A 25350-nucleotide genomic window follows, 5' to 3' on the forward strand; every position below is an offset into this window, starting at 1 on the left:
GTATTTTTTTATGAGAAGTCCATATGAGAATAATATCTGTGGAGTTTACATGACTGCTCCCTTTCATATACATAGGATCAATTTGTAGCCTACTCATCATGGTTCCAGAACAGAAGCTTTATTATAAACAAGGACCAATGAGGATGAACAGATTCAAAGAACAATTATATATAATCAACTTTGACTCTTAGGTTGGGGAAGTGAATAAGTAATGACTGGAAAGATTATAAAAGTCAAAATTTCATCCCAGATATAACTCATCTGCAAAGCTAAACTCATCAGAATGAAATGGCAACTCAAGAACAGCATTAGAGATTTGATCCTGAAAAACTATCTTTGTCAGTACCCACATTTCCTATTTATACTTCTTTACCAGCATTTTTATGGCTACCAACTTTGCATAGTTGGTTATAGTGGAACCACTTTAGAAACTAACATTTTCTAAAATTTTTCAGAAAGGGTAAGAAAAAATAAATCCCATATGGGAAAAATATGTGAAAAACGATATCTTATTTACCAATGTCAGACATAAGATTCTATAATAATGTATAAAGAAGTTTTTAAAAATGTAGTAATTTGGGGGCCAATTCTTCTAAGAAAATGCTGACCTATATACATAAATTTATCTATGGAAATGTTAATCTATTTACAAATGTGCAATTGTCTCTGACAAACTGAACAAAAAAAAAATAGTAAAAGTTCTTTAAAATCCATTGAAATGTCACCATGCTTTGAAGGATACAGATTTGATGTTGTTACCAGCACCTGTAAGAAGCACAATGAAGCAAAATAATGAGATCTATTTTCAAGAATTTAACTTTGACAAATTAGGAAGATAAAAGTGGCCAAAGTATGTACAACTTGAGCAAGAATTTTTTCTTTTTTTTTTTTTTAAATCAGATCATTTATCCTAAGGATATTGAATAACCTTAAAGATTTATTTGAAATTGGGTAGGATTAACAGATCTGTACACAAATGGGGCAATTTCTGTATTTGCCACATAAGGTATGCTTTATGTAAATATGCATTATGCAAATCCAACTTTACGAAATTTGCAACTCAAGAAAAATTGCAACAACTCCTTATGCAAACCATATTTAAAGGTAAATAAAGTACCTTGAAGGAACATGGATATTTACTGCAAGTTGTTGATTTGCACAAAGAATCCTGCAGAATTTCATAATGTGCAAGGGTCTGAAGAGACTTCTAGTACATATATTAAAGCAACAAAGAAGATCCCAGAAATCCTGCAAAAAAATAAGAACTGAAGGTACCTACCAGAGCAGATCTTTAATGTAGACAAATTGACCTATTTTATCAAAGAATACCATCTTGAACCTACTTCTTGAAAGAAGAAAAAACTATGCCAGAGCATAGAGTTTTGAAAAGTCTCCCAGACTTGCAAATTAAAATTTGTTTTTGTGCACCACTCAGAAAATCCAAGGCATTGAAAGGAATCAGCCAGGCCATACTACCAGCGTATTCTTTCCAGTAACCCTAAAGCATGGATAACCCTTATCTTTGAATTTTAGTTTATGCACTGCTTCATTCCTGTTGTTCTGGAGAAGTTTTATAATGATAATGAGAGTCCTTTCAATATTCTATTTATTTTGAATAATGTCTCAGATCATCCTCTCCATTGGAATGATTTTAATGAAAATGTAAAAGTGTTCTACCTTTCTCCTTACACTGTCTCATTATTAAACCTAAGGATCATGGAGTGATTGCAGATTTCAAGGTATATTGTTTACATACTACATTTGCCTAGGCAATTTCAGCTTTTGATCCCGAGAAATTTTCGGAAGATCTATAATATTTATCATGTAATGTGGAATATTGCTAAAGCATGGAAGATGTAATAGAAAATGTATGAAGAGAGTTTGGCGGTAAATGTGCCTGTAGTTCAGTCCTGTGGATTTGACTAAGATAAAGCTTTGGAAGAAATTAAAAATACATTTATAAAATCAGTACAAGAATTGGAGCTAGAAGTTTGTGAGTATGATGTAGAAGAGTTTCTTGATGAAGAACTGTCAAATCAAGTTCTAGTTCTGCTGTTGGCTTAAGAGATTGCAGAAAGAAGAAAAGAAAACTTCAGAACCTGAGGTGGAAACAAAAAAGTTACCAACCAAATGATTGACAGAAGCACTTCATCATTTCTATGAATTTTGTTCTTGCATTGAAAAAGATGAAAGATGTTTCAAGAATTTTTAAAGTTCAAAGACTAGTTGACAATATTATTTGCTATTGTCAGATATACAAGGAAAAAAATAGAGCACTGTCTAAATATCTCTTGATAGTATCATAAAAATGTTTCATTGCCAATTACTAGTGATAAAGGCTCAAGTACAATAAGTGGGGAAGGAGTGAAATGCTGTACATTTATATTAATTTTACAATACTGTGAATACTTAATATGTCTGCATTTTAGTACACTTTATGACCTCCATAATGATATTATTTTGGGTATGAGGCTAACGGAATGGACAGATTCACATTTTATAAAAATTGCTTTGTCAGAGATAAAGAAAGAATTGTCTGTATGATGAAAAGTACATGAAGTTTCATGTTTCTTTCTGTGGATTATTTTTTTTTTTCCCTGTGGATTATTTTTATGAGCTCATTATCCTTTTGTCAGGGACAGGTCCTTCTCCCATATGCTAATCTTGAGGACCTTTCCTAGTTATTCTGTCTTTTTCTACTACCATCACGCCTTCCCCCAAACCACAGCAACAACAGTAACAAGTGAAAAAAAAAGCGGCATCAGAAACCTCTCCTCCCTTGAATTAAAACCTGAATTTTGTTGATAGAGTCTGGTTTTTTTTCAGTGACCATCCTTACTCATTCTTGACTCTCTCAAGAAGTGGTCAGTGAGCAATTATGTGTACTCTGCTTACTTCCATTCAATGGCAAGAATTTCTATTGGGAGAAACAACCATAGATGCTTTAAATAATTGGCACTAGAAAGACAATTATTTACATTGGCTATTATACCTCGAAGCAGGAATACTACATAAAGTTCATTTCAAGACATTTATCTCGTGAATGAGTTTTTGCTGAAGACAAACTGCTTGGGAGAGATATTTATTGTAAAGAATACCTATTGGGCTACCAGTCTCTGAAATCTAATTCTAGCTTGTATTTATGCTGAGCCATATTTGTAGGGAAGTAGGAACTACAATCAAAATGGTTGCCTCTCATGGCCAATCTTAAGGTAATGAAACTATTACAGAATCACAGAAGGTTTTCCTTTATGAATATTTTAACTTGGTATCATATCAACATATTTTAACAGAATAGCAATTAAGACATCCAGGCTTACTATGTATTGTCTATCAGATTTACCAATTTAGATCTAAAAATGATCATTTCTCTCTCTTTTCCTACCTTACTTCCAGATAAATATTAGCAACAAGATGCACTTTAAACAAAATTGCTATGTTTTTGAAACTATAAAGCCCTCTGTTCATTGGGTGCCAGCTTACTCAATAAAAGTATCATTTAATAAGGAGAGTTTTATTTTTACTGGATTTTTGGAATATAAGTTCTGCCATGAAATTGAAGTTCACAAACTGAATTATTTCTTTCAACATTAAATCAACTTTTCTTATTTCTCAAAATAATTTGTTGGGTTTTTTTTTTAATCCTAAAATTCATAAGTATATCTGTAAAGGTACAGTTAGAGATAAGAACACTAGAATCAATATCTCTTTTCTGGCCCTATCTCTAACACTTAGCTATGTGATTTAGGGCAAAATAGTTTCAGTGTAGGACTCAATATTGCCTTTTATAGAATGAGAGATATTGGTCTCAGAGAGAGATGATGGTCTCAGAGGTTCCTTCCAGTTTTAAATTTTAATGATTCTAAATACCACTGAAGATGATGATAATAATGATGAATCCTCACACTTTTCTAGCACCTTGGAGAGTTTAAGCAGCTTGTTCTCTACTATGCTTTTGATGGGACTAACTAGGTAGCTTTTTATGACTAAGAGTTAACAGTGTGTTAAGAACCCAGTGCTAAAATTTATCAGTTAAAGAGAAAATTGCCTGAAGAAAAAGGGATCTTGTTTTTATGGTCTATGATAAAAAGACCAGGCATTATGGCAATATATTGAGCATGACAGAACATATAAACTATGCAATTCCAGAAGAGTTTCATTTGATTATAACTAAAGAAAAATGCAAAAAAATAAAAAATAAATAAAGGCAGAATTCAGAAAGGTTTAATCTTACATAGTTTCTGTATAATGAAAGAGTTAAATAAATTGCATGATCTCTGAGGTACCTTTCAGTTCAGGATGTGTGATTCTGTAATTGAGCTAAATTTATTCATTTGTTCCCATGATAAACAATTACTAAATGGCTTTGTCTTGAATTCCTAGCAGTTGATTTCTTTTGCCTTTAATTTTGCACATTATGATAATCTTGTACATAAGTTGGAATGAAAATTATGTAACTTGCTAATATTGTTTAAATGACCAGTTATGGTTATTAAATATCAGCATGAATGTAGTTTTTGAGGGAAAAAAATTATACAAATGTGAAATGTTATTGTTCATGAATATGGAATAATTTAATTGAAACAAAGTTATTCAACCATTCTCAGAACAAACAAAATAGACTTTCTAGCTAGACTAAAACTTACCAGTATTTCTAAAGTGGTGGGATAATTTTCCTGTGATTACTAATTGCTTTCTTTTCTTTGCTTGCTAGATGACTCCTAAATCTAAAAGGAAAAGTATTCATAGTCGAATGCTCCGACCTGTTTCCAGGGCCTTTGGTAAGTTAATACATCTGTATTTTTATCATACCATAGCAATACCTGCTTCTTATTCATACATCTCTTAGACCCAAGCTGTCCAAGCTACCTTTTATAGACAGAAATATGCTCTTCCTCAAGACACTTCTTATATGTCCTTATTTTATAGATGAGAGAGTGATTTGTTTAGTAATAAATTGCAAGGTTTTAACTGGCATGTTATCAACAAAAGGATGCTCCTTATGTCAACATAACCTATCACGTTGCCTTGAACACATTTGGTGCTTAATAAATGATTACTAAATATTTTGAAAATGAATCAAAAGTCCTTCATGTCTTGTTGTTGTTCATTTATTTCAGTCATATCTGACTTTTTATGACCCCATTTGGGAATTTTTTTTTAGCAAAGATACTGGAATGGTTAGCCGTTTCCTTCTCTAATTCATTTTACGGATGAGGAACAAATGGGGTTAAGGGATTTGCTTGGGATCACTCAAATAGTGTCTGAGGCCACATTTACATTCAAAAAGATAAGTCTTCCCCATGTCAGACTTGGCACTGGGTCCACATTGTCATATGTGATTTTCACTCTTTTGTTGCTTCCTTTAAAAGAAATGGAGTTTGATCTTGATAAGGCACTAGAAGAAGTTCCAATTCACATAGAGGACCCACCTTTCCCATCCATCAGACAGGAGAAAAGGGCTTCAGGATTCATCTCAGAGCTGCCATCTGAGGAAGGGAAGAAGCTGGAGCATTTCACCAAGTTAAGGCCAAAACGGAACAAAAAACAGCAACCTACCCAAACAGCGGTAAGTACCTCTGCATAACTGGTGAGGTAGCATTGCTGCTGCTTCTTTTTGTTTTTTCCTTCATCCCTGACATGTGATATCAATAAGATATTTCACAAAGAGTTAAAATGTAGGCTTTAGGTAGCATAGAGAAGCAATGACCAAAGGTGAGATTCACAGCAAATTAACATTGGAACGCTTTAAAAGACACCTTTTAAAAACTTGCTAGCAGCTTAGAGCAAGAAAAGTGCCTAAGAATAAGGTGAATCTCTGGAAACACCAAACTCATGCATAAATTTGCCCTTTCATTATCAGGAGTGAAAAGATTTGCTAAATATTGAAGAACAAGTCATTTATGTTTCACTTTATAATTTTAGAAAAGATATATGGGGAGGCAAAAAAATCCCACTTCCCCATTCATATCTGACCATGACCCTCTTAGTCTGGCTCTGCTTTCTACATTGAAGAGCTTCTTAATTTGAGGCCTGTGAACTTATTTAAAAATATATATCTTAACAGCTATTTCAGTATCATTATTTTCCTTTGTAATAGTATACATTTTGTATAGACTTTGCCAGACTGCCAGAGGGATCTATAACACAAAAAATATTTAGAATACTTGATTTAGAAGTGGAAAAAACCCTATATCACTTCAGGTTATTAGTATAGCCTATAAATAAATATTAATTGACAGGATCTTCAACCTACCTCATCCTTTCCCATCTTAACCAGGTATGCTACTGAAAGACATGGTGTGGGAGGAGGAGGAAATGCTTTTAAAATTAGTTTAATTTATTTGACAGCATCTCTTTGGGAAACTCTTAAGACTCTTTTTAAAGGACAACTTGAAGTGAGCTATCATCACTCATAGTAAAAAGATAATTATCAACATTAAAATATGTTTCCAAATGATTAAGGTTTTTTTTTTTTTTGTTTTTTTTTTGTCTCCCTCCCTCTGAAATGACTTTTGGCTCACAGAAAGATTGGTAATTAGGCTATAGAATGTAGGTTCTGTGTAGTTGATTCTGTTGTTCTGTTCTAGAGTAAATTGTGGCAGTTTCTTGGATGAGAAACACTTTGGAAATATTCTGAAAGATCATGTGGCATTGATTAAAATTCCCCTTTTTTATCACAATTGGCTATCCCCTCTCTCCTATTCATCTCAATTAATGTGTCTATGCAGGTTACTCCCAAATAGATATGCCTGATCTTGTCTTCTTTCTTGTTTAATAGTCCTACATTACCAACTTTCTGTTGAACATCTTCTCACTGTTCAGAAAGGATCTTAAAGTGTCTAAAACAAAACTTTTTACTTTCCCCCCTGCCTTTTCTTTAAACTTCTGTGTTTCATTGGAAGGCTCTATTACCTATCCCCAGGTTTACAGCCTTAGTTGTCATTGAGGTTTTTGTTTCTATCAATCTATGCATTCAATCTCATCAGTTCTACTTCTATGTCTCTCAAATACCTCCTCTTCTCTCTACTCACATAATCATAGTTATAGTTCTTTTCCCTTTTCACCTTATCTATAAAAAGCTCCTATTGAATTACTGAATTCCATATTCTTTGCTCTCCGAACTAATCTTGCTCTAACTGCCAAAATAATCTTTCCAAGATACAAATATGACTAGGTCATTCAAATACCAGAAAGCTCTCAGTCACTTCCCATTGCCAAGCATTTAAAGTTTCATACAGCCTGGATGTAACCTTTCCAGTCTTATCTCACATTATTTCCATTCATACTCTGTTTTAGCCAAACTTGAATTCCAGCTATTCTCTGAATCTGTCTCCTACTTGCTATGAATTTACATAAGCCATCCCCATCCCTGAAATACATTCTCTTTTCATTTCTGCCATTTAGAATCCTTCTGTTCAAGTATCCCCTTCCCATTTGTTAATGCTCTCCCTCTTCAAATCACTATGTACTTCATCTGTGTACATGTGCTATTTTCCCCAGTTGAATGAAAATTCCTTAAGAGCAGGGATTTTCATTTAGAGACCTAACAAATGTTTGCCTAATGGAATTGACTTGCATTGGAAATAGGAAAGGAAATAAGCATTTATTAAGCCCCTACTGTGTGTCAGGCAGTATCTTATTTGCTAAATGAGAATTGTCTCAAAACTATGAACTTCCATAAAACACACACACACACACACACACACACACACACACACACACACACACACACCCTTAATCATTCTGAAGTCTACCATTCCCATAAACTGTACTTTTATATCTGCCTTCTCTTTCAATACTAAATTCTTAGAGTAATGTGTATTCATTCAGTGTCTCAGAAAATTACTTCATCACATTCAGCTTTCTCCCTCGTCAGTCTCTTGCCATCTAGTTAGAATACATTTTTTTTTGACGCAAGCACTATTTTTTTAATTTAAATTTTCTTTTAATTTTGAATTCCCAGTTCCCTCATTCATTATATTGAATATATTGCATGAAGTCATGCAAAACATTTTCATGTTAGCTATATTACAAAAAAAGTAAAGAAAATGAAAAAAAGAAACATTCTTCACTCTATACTCAGAGTTCATTAGTTCTCTCTCTAAAGATGGATACAATTTTTCATCATGATACCTTGGAAATGATTGTGGATCTTTGTATTGGTTAGAGGAACTAAGTCTTTCACAATTCATTATCATTTCAATATTGCTGTTGTGTAAATTTTTCTAGTTTTGCTCACTTCACTTTGCATCTACTCATATAAGAGTTTTCCTGAAGTCATCCCCTTTTGACTTTGAAAATATTCTTTCTTTGAAAAGTCATATCTTTTTTTTTTTTTTTTTATCTATTCACCTTCATCTTTCTAAAGCATTCTGAAACAGCATAATAAAGTTGGAAGTAAGACTTCGAGTCAAGAAAGTTGGGTTAAATCCTAGCATGTGTTTAATGAAACTATGACAACAGACCAATCAATTTATCTCTATCTCTCTCTCTCTCTCTCTCTCTCTCTCTCTCTCTCTCTCTTTTTTTTTTTTTTTTTTTTTTGCTGAGGCAATTGGGGTTAAGTGACTTGCCCAGGGTCACACAGCTAGGAAAAGTTAAGTGTCTGCAGTCAGATTTGAACTCAAGTCCTCCTGATTTCAAGGCTGATGCTCTATCTACTGTGCCACCTAGCCGCCCCCAATCACTTTATATCAAAACTCAGTTTTCTTATTTGCAAAATGGAGAAAATACTGTTTATCTCATAGAGCCATTGTGAAGTAACCATAATGGAAATTTTAAAACATGATATAAATGTGGGGCAGCCAGATGTTGTAGTAGATAGAGCACTAGATATGAAGTTAGGAAGACCTGTATTTAAATCCATGCTCAGATACTTAGTCCAACACAGGAAGATGAATCTTCCTGATTCCAGGCCTGATACTTCACTGAGCATTTTCATTTAATAGATGCTGAGTAAACATTTGTTAAACTACTTTAAAATTATCCACTTAGATTTATAAAAGCTAGCTTTTTGGAAACTGTTTCTTCCTCTTATATGTCATGCTTTTTGGCAGTACTGGTAAGCTGCCACCATATGGATATTCTTGCCCCAATAAACAGAATTATCATAACTATCATTGTGGCTGGCCAACCTTGGTATAGCCCAGCAAATTTATAAGAGGTAAGATAAAGTGGGATATTAGGATATGTTATCTACCTCTCCAATGACCTTTCATGGTTATTTTATCTTTTATGGTAATGTCAGAATGCATTTCTTTTTATGAGAAAAAAAAAGTCTTCCTTAAAGAAAAAAAGTTTCCTCTTCCCTATTAGAGAATGAGTCAGTGCAGGACAAAAGAAAGAGCACTGGAATAAAAAATCAGAGATCTATCTGGGCTCTAGTCTTAACTACAAATCATGAGCAATTGTATTAGCAAACATTGAAACTCTGTGAACTTCAATACACTTATTTTTGAAATGAGGAAGCTGAACTGGATGATCTCTGAGATTATTTCTGTTTCTAATTTATATAAATGACTCCTAAATAAAAGACAAGAGATTTTTATATCACTGTGCTCTTCTAGCTGGGAAGATGTTAAACCCTTTAGAACCTTTTTTTGGTAAGTGTGATTGTTCTTTTACTAAGGGGAAAAAGTAGAGATTGAGTGTGTAGGTATTTTTCTTCTCTGGATGGGCTTGCTTTTGGAAAAGAGATATCAGACAGTAAACAATAATGTATTAAGTTTTTACTGTATGTCATTTCTAAATTCACATTTTTCTTATGAAAACAATTGTAAAAAAATCTTGTTTTTTATAATTAAATGAAAAACACGTAATTTTTTGATTAATATCTTTGCTTCATTAACATGTAATTTTTCAGATTATATCTGCTGTATGAAAAATTATCCTTTCTTTTTTGCAACATGGCATCATAGAACCACAAAATTTTGTAGCTGAATGGGAACCTTAGAGATCATTATCTCTTTGTTTCATGTTGTTCTTTGTTTTGGGTTGTCAGTTTACTTTCTAGTGATTCATGAATGTGCAGTGAAATACTTATAGGTGTCTAGATGAATTAAGTGAATTATTGTTTAAAACAACATAATTGATCTTGTCCCTAAAATTATGAACATTGTTCTTTGTTGAGTCCTCATCCAGATCACACTCTAAATATCTCACAGGGTTCTGTACAAAGCACTCTTTTCTTCTCCCTTTATAGTCACTTTATCAGCTCCCATGAATTTAACTACCATCTCAATGCTATTGATTCTTAAATCTATTCTGGCCTAACCTCTCTGCTAAGCTCCCATCTCAGATCTCCAAGTGCCCTTCAGACATCTCCAACTGGATGTCCAGTAGACATCTTTGAACTCAACATGTACAAAACCAGATTTATTATCTGTTACCTTAAGATCAAACTTCCAGAGTCATTCCCTCTCATGTAGCCTAGGTGCCATCTTTGACTCTTTACTACCTCTCATGCCCCATATCCAAAGTTGGTAGATTTCACCTTTGTGATATCTGTTGCATATTGCCAGAATACTACTATTCTGGTACTATTCTGGTGCTATTCCTCATAACCCAACATCTCAACTGTCATAATAACTGCTAATTAGGTTGTCTCAAATCTTTCCTCTTCACTCTAATTTATCCTCCATTTGACACTAATATGATTTTCCTACAGAACAAGTATATTATCCCACTCATCAGTAATTCCATGTCACTTCCAAAATTGTCTGTTTGGCATTCAAAGTCCTTCATATACTAGCCTAACTGCCTTATCTATCTAGTCTTAAGAAGACTATTTTGTTACCTTACCTTCTTATCTTACTTCATTCTACCATATTCCCTTCCATATGTTCTTTGTTCCAATAACACTGACCTTCTAGTTCTAAAACCTTATCTCTTAGTCCTAGGCATTTTTTCTGGCTATTCTTCATGTTTAGAATGTTCTCTATCCTTATCTCCACCTACTAACTGCCTATAAATCTTCTACTGGGAGATTTTTTGAATTACTCTTAATTATAGTGCATTTCTTCACTTAATTACTTTCTATTCCTAGTTTATACATTTTTGTTTTCCTTATGTCTGCCTCATTATTGGGAGTTTCTTGAAGACAGGATCTGTAATTTATTTGTAAATAAACTCCATGAAACATAATACATGCTTATTAATAAATGTTTATTGGCTGAAAGACTTAACTGATTGAGCCTGCTTCTCTGCAGTTCAAGACTTTTTTGTTAGTCAGGGTGTGGGAAGAAGGGAGGGAAAAAAATTGAGACAAGATTTTGAAAGGGTAAAAGTTAAAAACTATACATATGCTTTGAAAATAAAAAGCTTTAATAATAAATTTTAAAAGACTTATTTGTTAGCCAATGAGTGCAAAACCCCTTACCAAAAAACATTGAGGCAATTTTCCCTTGACTTTTAATGTATAATAGATATAACATTTTGCCAGATATTAGCAAAATTTGACTATTTGTCTTTGTACCCACTACAACTAAGGAACGCATATTTCCCTTAGGATTCTCAGCTTATTTGTATGACACAGTCATATAGCATATTGCCAGTGACCCCAGTAAAGTTAATAGTGAGCAGAATTTGGTGTGTATATTGTCTGTATGGAGAAAGAGCTCGGCACATGATTTTTTCATGGTCTGTCATCTTTTGGTCTTGAGCTAATGATCGGTCTCAAAAGAATCCATTTTTATTTTTCCTTTTTATTTTTTCAGGTATGTGCTGCTACCCCTGCCCCTCATGATGGAGAACAGAATGGCCTTATGGGTAGAGTGGATGAAGGTGTAGATGAATTTTTTACCAAGAAAGTAACTAAAATGGATTCTAAGTGAGTTTCTAGTAATTTTTTTTTAAAAGAATAACTTCAATTACTAATACTTATAGTTAAATTTGATGTATTCTAAGAGCAAATTAGAATATGTTCATTTCTTAGTCAGTGTTTGACAGTAGCTTGGAATAACAAACCTAGGCTACAGAACTTATCAGCATGTAATTTTTTTTAACAAGTCTTTTTTATCATAATGCAAGAAATCTATTAGACTGAGCAAGAAACCTCCAGAATTAGGTCTGGATTTCTCCAAATTAGGAAACTGTTACCTAACCATATTGATTGAGGGAAGTTAAGGGATGAGGATGTGTAAAGAAGGAAGAAGTTGGAACTCTTGCCTCATGCCAGCAGTGAAAATATGTGTTCAAAGCAAGAGGTTAATGTTTGCATAGAATATTGAACTTGATATTTCCAACTGTTGAATGATAAGAAGACTTAGAGCTAGGAACACAAACATTTTAGTTTTAGAAAGCAGTAATTGTGACTCAAAGCCTAGTTGAATGCCTTGTAAATGTTAAGCATTTAGTCAATGTTGAATTGGACTGAGATTTTTTAAGGGGGTGTGAGGGGTAAGGAGTTAATCCAAATCTTTCTTAAAGATGATTACTTGTAGATTGAGAGGTCTAATCTCAAAGATTCTTCACATCGTGCTAAAATACTATATTAAAGCTGACTCAGCAGCTTTAATAAAAACCATCACAAAATTGCTACTTGCCTGAAGCCTAAGGCCCATGCAATTGCTTGTCTATGATAAACATTTTCAAATAGGCAGAAATAACCCAGTGTCACAATTAGCCACAACGTTCCTATAATTAAGGCAGGGTTGTGGGGTTTTTTCATAGATAATTTAATAGTATAGCTACTTATTAACAGTAATAACTTGAAATATTCAGTCTATTTGATGTAGATTTTCCAAATAAGTGTAGATTTATTTGATAGTCCACACATACATACAAATATGTGCATGTGTGTGTTGTGTGGTGTGGTATGGTACACACATTCATGAAGCTATACAATTCACTTTTTTGGTGTTTTGTGGTTTTTGTGGGATTTTTTTGTTTTTGTTTTTGTTTTTTACTATGATGCATTCCTTATCTTTGGGACATCAAATTCAGAAATGAAATTTAAGCAAGAGAATATGAACAGACCTCAACAAGAGGTTCATGTAGAAATATCACATTTCCATATGCATAATAGATCACAATAGTGCCCTAATAAACTCTAGTAATCAATGATTAGTTTCTCATGTTACTATGTCTTAGAATTATACTTTCCAATAAGAGAATCATCTATTTATTTATTTATTTATTTTTGCTGTCTAAGCAACTTGGGATTTTATCTACATAATCTAGATTTCTCATTGGGCATTTGCATTTCTGTAAAATGACATTATCTTTAACAGAGACATTTCTGGTCTTCTGCTCTGGGTCATGGTTTTTGTGCTGCCTTTTTCACTTTTATCTCCTCCACTAGTCTCAAGTAAAAGATTTATAAATGCATTAACAAAATAAAAATACATCTTCTACATAATCAGACTATTTCAGGAAAATCCTGTTATTGAATTAATCCATGGAAATACAGTATATCACACAGAGCTTGAAAATATGCTTAGTAATTACCAAATGAAGATAAAATTGAACTTCCAACCAAATGATTATTCATTAAATTATTTTATGCAGAATGGGGATATTTTCAGTTTGATACTTAAAATAAGGCTAGCCTTGAGAGAAAAAACACTGTGAAGCAAGCAAAGTATGTCTTTTGTACCCTTTAAGTCCTCAATAGTGCCTTTCCCCTTTTTTAGTGGCATTCTTGACTGCTACCTTGCAAAAATTGATTTTTTTCCCCAAAGAAACATGTGTACTTGTGAATTCAACATTCACCAATACCAGGGGAGGAGGAGACTCCTTTTAGGAAAAGAGAAATCAATTTGTAAATCAAGTTTCAAGAAGATATAGACCAAAGACTTGGGGAGAAGGAAACCTCTGTCTGTCTGAAACTCCTAAATCTTTTCTTCCCTCCCCTCCCTTCCTCTCCCCTCTCCTCCTCTCCTTTCCCTTCCTCTCCCTTTCCCTCTCATTTCCTTTCTTCCTGCCTCTATGTGTTCCCCACTGCCAGTCTCTGCTAATGCCTCAAAATGATCATGGGCTACATACACCAAAGTCCTTCCCTATTTAGCTGCATTTGTAAAAACATGAACTTGGGTCCATCCTTCCCTACCAAACAGCTCCCTTGATGGGTTTTGTTGCTATAGAAGGACTGTGTTGGTAGTACCTTGCTATTCATAGTATGTGGTAACTTTCATATTCTCTACTTAAGGCTGTACTACTATATATTAGAATATCCAATATCCTAGAAACTAATATTGTTCTTTTCATTCAAATAAGCCAAGAATATTTTGAACTGAATATTTTCTCTAACCTTTCATAATTAGTAATGGTGGAGAAGTATCTGTAGGCCATAGATTTAAGTCAAGGTAAGAATAACTTCAGCTAATAGGCCTTAGGGCTTACATTAAAGAGCTGTAAGAAATGTATCCCCCTTTCTTCCAATGTCTTAGGTTTTCTTAAGATTTCTAGATAATTCCCACATCAATCGTCTTTGCTTAAAGGTTCCATGTTTTCCCCATTCCCATTAATGTATTTTTATAGTCACAAGTTAGAACCACTAAACTTCCCCATGACTCAGCCATAGATAAAGACCATGTGTTCATTTGCCATCCCTGTTCATCAGATGTTTTGTCATTTAGCTTATATAGCTTCCATCTATCCTTCTTGTCTATAGTAGCCATAGTACCTCCCACCCCCCCCCCCAAAAAAAAATGACTATAAGAAAAAGCTCTAGGTGAAAGCCATACTTCCCACTAAGGATATTTTCTGGATCAAAGAATGGGCTGAGTTATTGCAAGAGAATGTTGCTGGTATATGTCACAGTGAAAGGAGTTGCTAGTATCAGAAATACTGTTCTAATGTTAGGTTGGTGTACAGTGTCTACCTTTTAGATGAAGGTGTGTACATTATTGAAAGATCATAGAATCACTAACTTTTAGAGCTTAAAAGAACCTCCATGGCCAGCTGATCCAAACCAGAGCCAAAAAGAATTCCCAGTATGATATATTTAATAAGAGGTCATTCAACCTCTACTTAAAACTACCCAGGAAAGAAAACTTTCCCTCTCTCAAAACAGCTCATTCCATTTTTGGACAATTCTAATTGTTAGAAAGTTTTTCCTTGACTAGTAACTTTCTCACTCTCATATCTACTTTAAATAACTGTCACTGAAACTCTGGATCCTCTGGTGCTATGAGGAAGGACTAGGAATGTGACTCGCTGTTGGATTATCATGGCAAAGATGGAGCACTGAGCATTGAGCATTGCTAAGAGAGACAAATAAGCATGATTGGAGGTAGAGCGCTCCTCACACTGAAATACAACTATGTAAAGAGAAGGAAACATATAGACATCCCATACTTGCTGCTGAAATTTTAATTCTTAATAGTTTAGGTTGAGATTTGTGGCTGCAAAGTTAGTATGATCAAGATTAACTTATCCATTATCAGATATCCATATTTAGGCCTTCACAACATGAACATCTGTCTACAAATTGCTATGTCTGAGAAGAGATGTAATAGGGAAGACCTCAAGAAAATCATGAATATTGGATCTAGAATTATTTGAGGTAAAGAGAAAATACTATTCATTCTCAGGGACAGTTAATGCAAAGTTCAGGTGCTTTGCTCCCTTAAGATTATGCCTCTTTGCCTACAGCTTTGACTATTAGCCCATTCCTCCTTAATCACAAAGTTCTTCATTAGTGAGCTAATAGAAGTATGCAGAAGGCATTGAGGGTGCAGCACCCATGGTGATAATGTCTATGTCATTCCCTGCCACAAATTACCTTTGTGGATCCAAACATTTCAAGATAGAGGTTGAAGTGAACTGGTTCTTCAAGTCATTAAATATAACTGTGCTAGATTGCAAAGACAAAAAGTAGCTCATGTTCTCAAGGAGTTTATATTCTGCCGAGGATTTAGCTATTAGATCTCAAGGTTCACAAATACCTGGACTATGAGAAAGGATGTTAGGAAATGTTCAGGTCTGAAAATGAGTGAAAATGGAGAAATCACTATCTTCTCATGCAGGGGGTCAGGTAATCCAGACCATGTATAGCCAAAGTAGAATTCCATACCTGAAGCAGTCATAATAATTCACAAGCTATATTAGATTTCTTCCTCATTCCCATCACCTCTCCCCCAGTGTTCTTGCCAGAAGACTGGATGGTCTGCCATTACTTTACCCATGAATAAAAGCAGAACTTGATTGTCACATGCAGCCAGATCAGTATGGGCAGGTCAGTAACTATTTCTTTTCTGGCTACTAAGATAGGCATTTCAATAAGTCTTATAAAATTTTATTTGCTGGGGCAAGAGTATTAGACGTTAAATCTCTGGACTAAGGCACAGAAAGAAGTGGCATATTTCTTATTACGTGCCTCTGCTGAAACTAGTGAATTTAACAAAAATTATCAGTTGTTGGGAGGTGGAACTAAGATGGCAGAAAAAAGTCAGAAACTCACCCAACTTCTCCCTCAAATGGTTCCAAATTCCCTTAAATAGTGGCTCTAAACAAATTTTAGAGTGTCAGAACATCCTTCAAAATGGACTAGAACATTTTCCAGCCAAAAAGAATTGAGACAGTCAGCAAGAAAAGTTTGTGACGCTAGGATGGGAGTCCAGTGCAGTTTTGGACCGAGATTGACCCCAGCCAAACCTCTGAATCAGCAGTAGTGCTAAAGGCTTCTGGACCTCTTAGCCCTCAGGAACACCAGGGAGGACTTGGAAGGGTCTGTGGCAACAGGGTACAGTCCTAGTGTAGTCTCAATCCGAGGACCTGAATATCAGCAAAGCAGAACTCTGTTGCTTCAGCACATTACATCTTACAGCTACAGTGGGGCAGAAACACTCCTAATAGCTCCAGGACAGAAAAGAGAGCTTCCTAGAAGGATTTCTGAAAACAGGTGCACAAAACCCCTGAAGCTTGGGACAATGCATCCTTGATTCTAGAAATAGGGCCCCGCTTTAACAAAGAGTTTAAAACTGCTAAGTCATAGGCTGGGAAAATGAGCAGACAACAGAAAAATATTGCTGAGCATTGAAAGTTAGGAATGCAAGGAAGATTAAAACATACTTTCAAAAAATGATAATAAAGTCAAAACTCCTATATCCAAAACCTCCAAGAAAAATAAAAATTGGGCTCAGGCCATGGAAGAACTCAAAAGGATTTTAATAATCAAGTAAAAGAGATAAAGGAAAAATTAGGAAAAGAATTGAGAGTAGTGCAAAAGGAAATGCAAAAAGCTATAAAAAGAATAATTCTTTAAAAAGCAAAATTGGCCAATTAGGAAAGGCGATACAAAAGCTCACTGAGGAAAATAATTCCTTTAAAAATAGAATTGGAGGCAGTTAGGTGGTGCAGTGGATAGAGTACCAGCCCTGAAGTTAGGGGGACCTGAGTTCAAATCAGAACTCAGACACTTAACACTTCCTGGCTGTATGACTCTGGGCAAGTCACTTAACCCCAATTGCCTCAACCCCCACCTAAAAAAAATAGATAGCTTTATGAGAAATCAAGATATAATAAAGCAAAATTTGAAAAATGAAAAAAAATTAGGAAAAAATGAATTATCTCATTGGAAAAACAACTGACCTGGAAAATAGATCTAGGAGAGATAATTTTAAAATTATTGGTCTACCTGAAAATCATGATTAAAAAAAGCCTGGTCATCATCTTTCAAGTTTATCAATGAAAATTTTCCTAATATTCTAGAACCAGAACTATTCTAAAATAGAAATTTAAAAAAAATCCTCCATTCATCTCCTGAAAGAAATTCCCAAATGAAAACTCCTAGGAATATTATAGCAAAATTCTGAAATAAAGGATTTTCAAACATTTATAATGAAAAGACCAAAGCTGAATGGAAATTTTGAGTTTCAAATATAGGACTCTGCAAAAACATAAGAAAGTAAGTAGAAAAGTAAAATCATAATGGACTTAATAAGGTTTATCTTTTTACATCCCTACATGGGAGGATGATACTTGTAATTCAGAACTTTCTCATTATTATGGCAATTAGAAGAAGTGTTTTACAGACAGAGGGCACAGATATGAAGGGATAATATCTTTTTTTTTTAATGATGAAATTAAGGAGTGAGAGAAAATGTATTGGAAGAAAGGGAAAGAGGGAAGTGGAATGGTGAAAATTATTTGCCATAAGAAAAGGGGTGAGCAAAAGCTTCTACAGTGAAGGGGAAGAGGGTATAGAAACCTATTATACCCTGCAGGGAAATAAAAGGAAAATGGTATTTGGGAAGGGATGGAGAGTGATAAAAGAAAGGACATAAAGGGAGTGGTCAGTACCAAAACACTTTTGAGTAGAGACAGGATGAAAGGAAACAATAAATGGAAGAAAATACAGTTAGTGAATGGAATTTTTTTTATTATAGCTTTTTATTTACCAGATATATGCATTGGTAATTTTTCAGCATTGACAACTGCAAAACCTTTTGTTCCAATTTTTCCCCTCTTTCCCCCCACCCCCTCCCCTAGATGGCAGGTTGACCATTACATGTTAAATATGTTAAAGTATAAGTTAAATACTATATATATACCCATATAGTTATTTTGCTGTACAAAAAGAATCTGACTTTGAAATAGGAAATCAAAAATGCAGGCAGACAAAAATAAAGGGATTGATTGAGAATTCTGTGTAGTGGTTCATAGTCATCTCCCAGAGTTCTTTCGCTGAGTGTAACTGGTTCAGTTCATTACTGCTCTATTGGAACTAATTTGGTTCATCTTATTGTTGAAAATGGCCACATCCATCAGAATTGATCATCATATAGTATTGTTGTTGAAGTGTACAATGATCTCCTGGTCCTGCTCATTTTACTCAGCATCAGTTCATGTAAGTCTCTCCAGGCTTCTCTGAACTCATCCTGTTGGTCATTTCTTACAGAACAATAATATTCCATAATATCCACATACCATAACTTATTCAGCCATTTTCCAATTGAAAATTGATGGGCATCCACTACAAAGAGGGCTGCCACAAACATTCCTGCACATATAGGTCCCTTTCCCTTCTTTATATCTCTTTGGAATATAAGCCCAGAAGAAACACTGCTGGATCAAAGGGTATGCACAGTTTGATAACTTTTTGAGCATAGTTCCAAATCACTTTTCAGAATGGTTGGATCCATTCATAGTTCCACCAGCAATATATCTGTGTCCCAATTTTCCCCCATTCCCTCCAGCATCCACATTATCTTTCCCTGTCATCCTAGCCAATCTGAGAGGTGTGTAGTGGTATCTCACAGTTGTCTTAATTTGCATTTTTCTGATTAATTATGACTTGGAGCATCTTTTCATATGGCTAGAAATAGTTTCAAGGAAATACAGTTAATAATAGTAATTTTAAAAAGAATTTTGAAACAAGTTTCTCTGATTAAGCTTTATTTCTCAAACTGAGGGAACTGAGTCAAATTTATAAAAAAAAATATGCCCCAATTGATAACTGATTAAAAGATACATAATCTGTCCCCAAAGGACCATAAATCCATGCATATCCTTTGACCTAACAACACTACTACTTGGCATGAATATCAAAAGAAATTGGGGGGGAAGAAGGGAAATGTTTTAGATGTACAAAAGATATTGATAGCAGCTCTCTTCTCAGGGAAAAATTTTTGGGAATCAAGAGGATGCTCATCAATTTGGGAATGACTCAATATAACTGTGGTGTGTGTATATGATAGAATATTATTTTTCTATGGGAAATGATGAGCAGGATGTTCTCAGGAAGGGAAAAAAAAACCTGGAAAGTCTCCATGAACTCAAGCAAAGTGAAATGTACTGTATACAAAGTAATAACAATATTCTGGGATGACCAACTGTGAATGATTTTGCTCTTCTCAGTTCAATCATCCATGACTACTCTGAAGGACTTATTTTTTTATTTTTATTTAGAATTTTTTCCCACAGTATATATGCATGAGTAATTTTTTTTATAATATTATCCCTTGTATTCATTTTTCCAAATTATCCCCCCCTCCCTCCACTCCCTCCCCCCAATGACAGGCAATCCCATACATTTTACATGTGTTACAATATAACCTAGATACAATATATGTGTGTAAATACCATTTTCTTGTTGCACATTAATTATTAGATTCCGAAGGTATAAGTAACCTGGGTAGATAGACAGTAGTGCTAACAATTTACATTCACTTCCCAGTGTTCCTTCTCTGGGTGTAGTTATTTCTGTCCATCATTGATCAACTGGAAGTGAGTTGGATCTTCTTTATGTTGAAGATATCCACTTCCATCAGAATACCTCTTCATACAGCATTGAAGTGTACAGCGATCTTCTGGTTCTGTTCATTTCACTCAGCATCTGAAGGACTTATGATGAAACATCCTATCCATATTCAGAAAAAGAACTCATTGTATCTAAATATGGATTGAAACATTCTCTTTTTCTCTCTTTTTTTTAAACTTAATTTTTCTTGAGGTTTTCTATTTTCATTAGGATGGAGATCTATTTTTTCCCCCACAACTTGACTTTTATGGAAATATTTGCATAATTTCACAAATTTTTTTTTTTTTTTATTGTGAGTGGGGATAGGGGACAAAACCTAGAATTCAAAAATTTTAGAAACGAATGTAAAAAAAAGTTATTTTGAATATAACTGGGTAAATATCAAATAAATACATTTTTAAAAAGAAAGTTATCAGTTCTCCTTAAAAGCTTAAAGGAGCCTTTCTATATTGCTTAAATGAGACTAGATTTTGTGAAAAGGACAACCAGTGTCCTTGGCAATAAAACCATTATGGTCATTTTTATCTAAATCAATATATGTCCAAGGTGAATCAAGTTCATGAATGGTTTCAATCAGATTGGGAATAGTCTGAGGTCTTTTACTCATTTCAAAAAAATGTATAAATTATTCTCAGTGCTGTAAAGGACTAGATCAGCTGATTTCAATGATTAACTGAGGTAAGAGTTGATTTCCTGCTGAATGTACCGCTATTTCCATAGATTTTTGTTCAGGTATGTTGCTACTCAGAAAGGTCTCTGGGTCTCCAACTGGTGATTGTTGGGGGGAGGGAAAGGTAGATTTTATAGTCTGTGTGATTCTGTCGCTGTTAATTGCAATCATCTTGGAGAATTAGTATAGGATTAGAAGAATTGCCAGAGCTGAAGGGGGTCCAAGGTGAGGCCCAGGAATTCTTTTCCTGTGTAATGATGGTGATAAATAATATAACTCTTCTTCATTATCCCTGATAGTACAAGTATCATTGCAGATGAGTAAACTAAAGTTCAAAGGAGCTAATGCCCAGGATCACAGATATATTGAGTAGCAGAATATTGAGACAGCAGAACTGTCCTTATATTTAATCTTTTTAGTGCTTTTTGTAGAATACTGTGAAATTCAAGTCAGCAATTCAGAAACTGTGATTTTTTTTTTAAATTCCAAACTGTAAAAGATAAAGTTACCAGGTGAAGAAGTAGAAATTCAAAGTCAAAAAAAGAGTCAATGATACCAAAATGGGAGAGGGAGAGAGGGAGGACAGGGATTAAAATAAAAAGAGGGTCATTCAGGAATTTAAAATTCTGAGAGAACAAAAGAAAGGTTAAGAGGCAATTGGCAACTAGGACAGCTTTGAATATTCTTTAAATATAAATTCAATAATGTTGAAATTGTCCTGTGCTTAAAAGGAATATGATCATGATGGACAGAAACAGCTATACCCAGAGAAGGAACACTGGGAAAGGAGTGTAAAATGTGTGCACTATTGTCTTTCTACCCAGGTTACTTATACCTTCGGAATCCAGTTCTTACCATGCAACAAGAAATTTGGTTTTACACACATATATTGTGTCTAGGATATACTGTAACACATTTATTATATATGGGATTGCCTGTCATCTAGGGGAAGGAGTAGAGGGAGGGAGAGGAAAATTTGGAAAAATGAATACAAGGATAATGTTGTAAAAAAAAAAAATTACCCATGCATATGTATTATCAAAAAAATTATAATTATAAAATTAATTTTAAAAAGGAATATGATCTATATGTAATACCAATTTATAGTTTCAGATATATTTCTTTTTAACAGTTCTTTTTTTTTTTTTCATGTGGAAATGTTCATCTGATTTGGTATTTGAGTTCAGATTTTTTTTAATGAATACCAAAATACATGACTTATTGGCTCAGTTCAAACACTGATTTTCTTGGCTGGTTTAATCCCTTAATGCATCTGTGCCTCAATTTAATGATCTGAAGGATGAAGATCCTGACTCCCTATTCCTTGATTGTGCCAATCCAAATCCTCCTTTTTAAAATCTTCAATAAGATGCTATGACACCAGGAGCTTCAATGTCATTGTTTTGTATTGTGCTTCTTTGGTTTTATTGTTCCAACAAAGCAGCATGGAATTAATATTTTATTTTGGATTTGTAGGAGATCAACCACAAAAGGTTTAGATTCCCATGAGTCAAGTGAAGGAGGAGGGGATGAAAAGAAAAAACGGGATTCTCGGAAAAGTGGCTTTCTCAATTTAATCAAGCCACGATCCAAATCTGAGCGTCCACAAACTGTCCTGGTCACAGAGGAGCCTTCATCTCCAAAAGGGGTAGTGAAAAGCCCTGCTGTGGACATATCCAAGAAGGATGTAAAGTCCACAGAACAGAATGGAAGCACAGAACGGACAGAAGAGTTAAAAACACCAGACTCACTTGAGGATAATCAAGTGGAGGAAATTGGAAAGCTAGAACGGAGTGATAGCAAGAGCAGCCCCCAAGGAGGGCGAAGATATGGAGTTCAGGTGATGGGTAGTGGCCTGCTAGCAGAAATGAAAGCCAAGCAGGAAAGGAGAGCGGCTTCTGCACAAAAGGTAAGGGAAAGAGGATACCTTTTCAACTTGCTTGATTTTCTTTAAGTAGAATATTGAAGGTGGAGTTGGAAAAGTACAGAAATATTAAGTACAAATACATAAACTAAAGAGCTTTATGGAACCTTTCTACAGTAGAATGACTATTCTATATTTTGAATAGCAAGCTTTTTAAAAATAATTCAGAAGTAATGAGCAGAAAAATCCCAATGGTTCACAAGTATGGTCCTAGTAGATCTGTGGGATGTTAAACATAGGCATTTTCACAAGGGAATGTGTTTTCTCTGCAGTGTGAAAATCATATTCTTTAGAGACAAGCTTAAGTTCTGAAAAAAGAATCTTATACATGTCAATTAGACTTTATGAGGATCTCAGATGGGACTTTAATGGTAATTGGAATTGGGGTGTAATGTAAGAAATGATTGAAACCAGGCAATTATAAATATCAAGGATAAGAATCTGCTTTTCAGCCATTTTGTAATTTCCTTTCTGTCTTAAACGCAAACATTGTTTAGTATGCTCTAGATTTCAAAAACCAAAAAAGACAAAATAAAAGGCAAGGTAATTTGGTACTGGAATTAATTAAATGCCTGTCCAATGAATTTTTACTGTGTCTTTTAATGGGGAAGAGCAAATGTTGTTTTCTCATAATTCTCATGTTGACCAGAAGAATCTCAGAATAAAATCTACAAGTACTAAAGTGTTCCAAAAAACTAGGTTAAAACAATAATTATTTCATTTGTCTATGGAAATTTTTTTAGGAAGTAGAAAGAGAAGATGATGTTCTGATTTTTTCCTCTGATTACTAAAAGTATTGAGCTCCTTTTTGGTTGCTGAAATGACTCAATCCAGTGTTGGAGGTCTTGAATTTTATATTACCAATGTCACAGACTTGAATTTTTTTGTTTATTTGTTTGGGTTTTTTGGTTTGTTTAAGGGCACAGGAAGGAGTGGTTTCTGCCAAAGAAGACATTCCTTCTACTTTAATTTAAAACAGACCTTCTTAAGCTTTTTCTACTTATGACCCCTTTTTTGCCCCAGAATTTTTTACACAATCTGGGGTATATAGGTATATAAAATAAGTATACAAATCAAACATTTTCTGATAATAAGTTATAATTTTGTGACATTCTCCTAATTCAATTACATGGAGTCATAGACCATAGTTTAAAAAGCTTTGATTTAAAATAGCAGAGTAAAATAAATGTTAGTATTGTCTACTAACAAAACTTATCAGAAAACCTGGCTTTGTATTTCAGATCTACCATTGAATGAAATGTGCTTTATACAAATTTATGCTATTGTTATAAACTGGTATAGCTCAGCAGACAGTTCAACTATAGTCACTATCAAATAGCCACCAAGTATTCTAAGTGGTGGTGCATTCTGCAGACAATAACAGGGATGATAACCACGTGTCTCCAGGTTGATCAGAATTCTGAACAAATACTCTATTGAATGCATGTGTATCCTGGGTCAGATAGCAAAGATGCTGCCTGAATTCTCATCTATTCTCATGAATTTCTTTAAAATAAGACGACATTTACTGTTTTCACTCACAAACAGCTCCTGTTTCATCACAGCCGCTAATGATGAACAGCTGCACTTTGGATGGGAAAATGGCAAATGTTGGTTTTGTTTTTATATGGTTTCTGATGTGTAAATTGCCTTAAAGCTACAAAATAAATTTGAATTGGTGTTTGCGTTTGCATAAGGTTCATACTAATGATCTTTTGGCTCCATCTAGTGTTTGTCAAACAATATTTAAGAGTTGGATGAACAGATATTAAGCCATATCTATTCATAATTAAGAAAAATCTACATTCTTAATAACTAAGGAAATCTATATTAGCATATTCACCAACAACTTAAACCACAAATATTTCTAAATCTTTTTAATATTATTGTTGTGATATTAAATTAAAGACATTAGAAATTTAAAGTTTTTAGGCATATTAATGAAAAAAATAAGATTTTCATTCTCCTCTTCCATAAATATTTAATTAGGTATTATTCATACTTAAGATGTATGTCTGAAAAATTAGGAAATTTTGTAGAGAACTGCACTTGTCAGTTAATTATTAATTTGATGTGCGAATTTTCAGATGCCCAGCTACACATCTAGTTTTTATGTTCACAACACGTATACTGTGTAAAGTACAAGCTATCATAAACAGAACAATCTGATTCAGGGATAAATACATTCATTAACAAGATTGAATTGTCTCTACTCTTCTAAGAATCAATCCTTATTATTTTAATAATCATAATTCTACTTGAAAAAAGCCAGAAACAAAAACAGTAGATAATCTTTCCAAGACCAATGTTTATATGTTTTTTTTTATGTCAGTTACCTATGATCCTACATGAGGACCTATGGAAATAATAAGCTTATAGTTTATAACCTAAAACATGAGGACATCAGCATTAGGAACCAAGAGTTAAGCTTGTCTTCTGGCTTACTTCTATTCCTGTTTACTCCATGGCTTCCTGGAAGTTTTAGAATTTCAGATTTGAAAGGTCCTCAAGATCATCTAAACCTGTCATCTGAACAAAATTTTCCTCTAC

General features: G+C 34.0%; 1 protein-coding gene across 5 annotated transcripts in view; it reads left to right on the plus strand.

Moving 5' to 3' along the window:
- CARMIL1 (capping protein regulator and myosin 1 linker 1) overlaps positions 1 to 25350 on the plus strand; it is a 349103-nt gene that overhangs the window by 305823 nt on the left and 17930 nt on the right. For all 5 annotated transcript variants that reach the window (XM_074273008.1, XM_074272988.1, XM_074272991.1 and 2 more), the window contains exons 30-33: positions 4715 to 4781; positions 5373 to 5569; positions 11718 to 11830; positions 22353 to 22785. In XM_074273008.1, coding sequence (XP_074129109.1) covers positions 4715 to 4781; positions 5373 to 5569; positions 11718 to 11830; positions 22353 to 22785 — 810 coding nt within the window. The remainder of the gene's footprint in view (positions 1 to 4714; positions 4782 to 5372; positions 5570 to 11717; positions 11831 to 22352; positions 22786 to 25350) is intronic.

Source organism: Sminthopsis crassicaudata, chromosome 1 (genome assembly GCF_048593235.1).
Source record: "Sminthopsis crassicaudata isolate SCR6 chromosome 1, ASM4859323v1, whole genome shotgun sequence".
NCBI classification, from domain to species: Eukaryota; Metazoa; Chordata; class Mammalia; order Dasyuromorphia; family Dasyuridae; genus Sminthopsis; species Sminthopsis crassicaudata.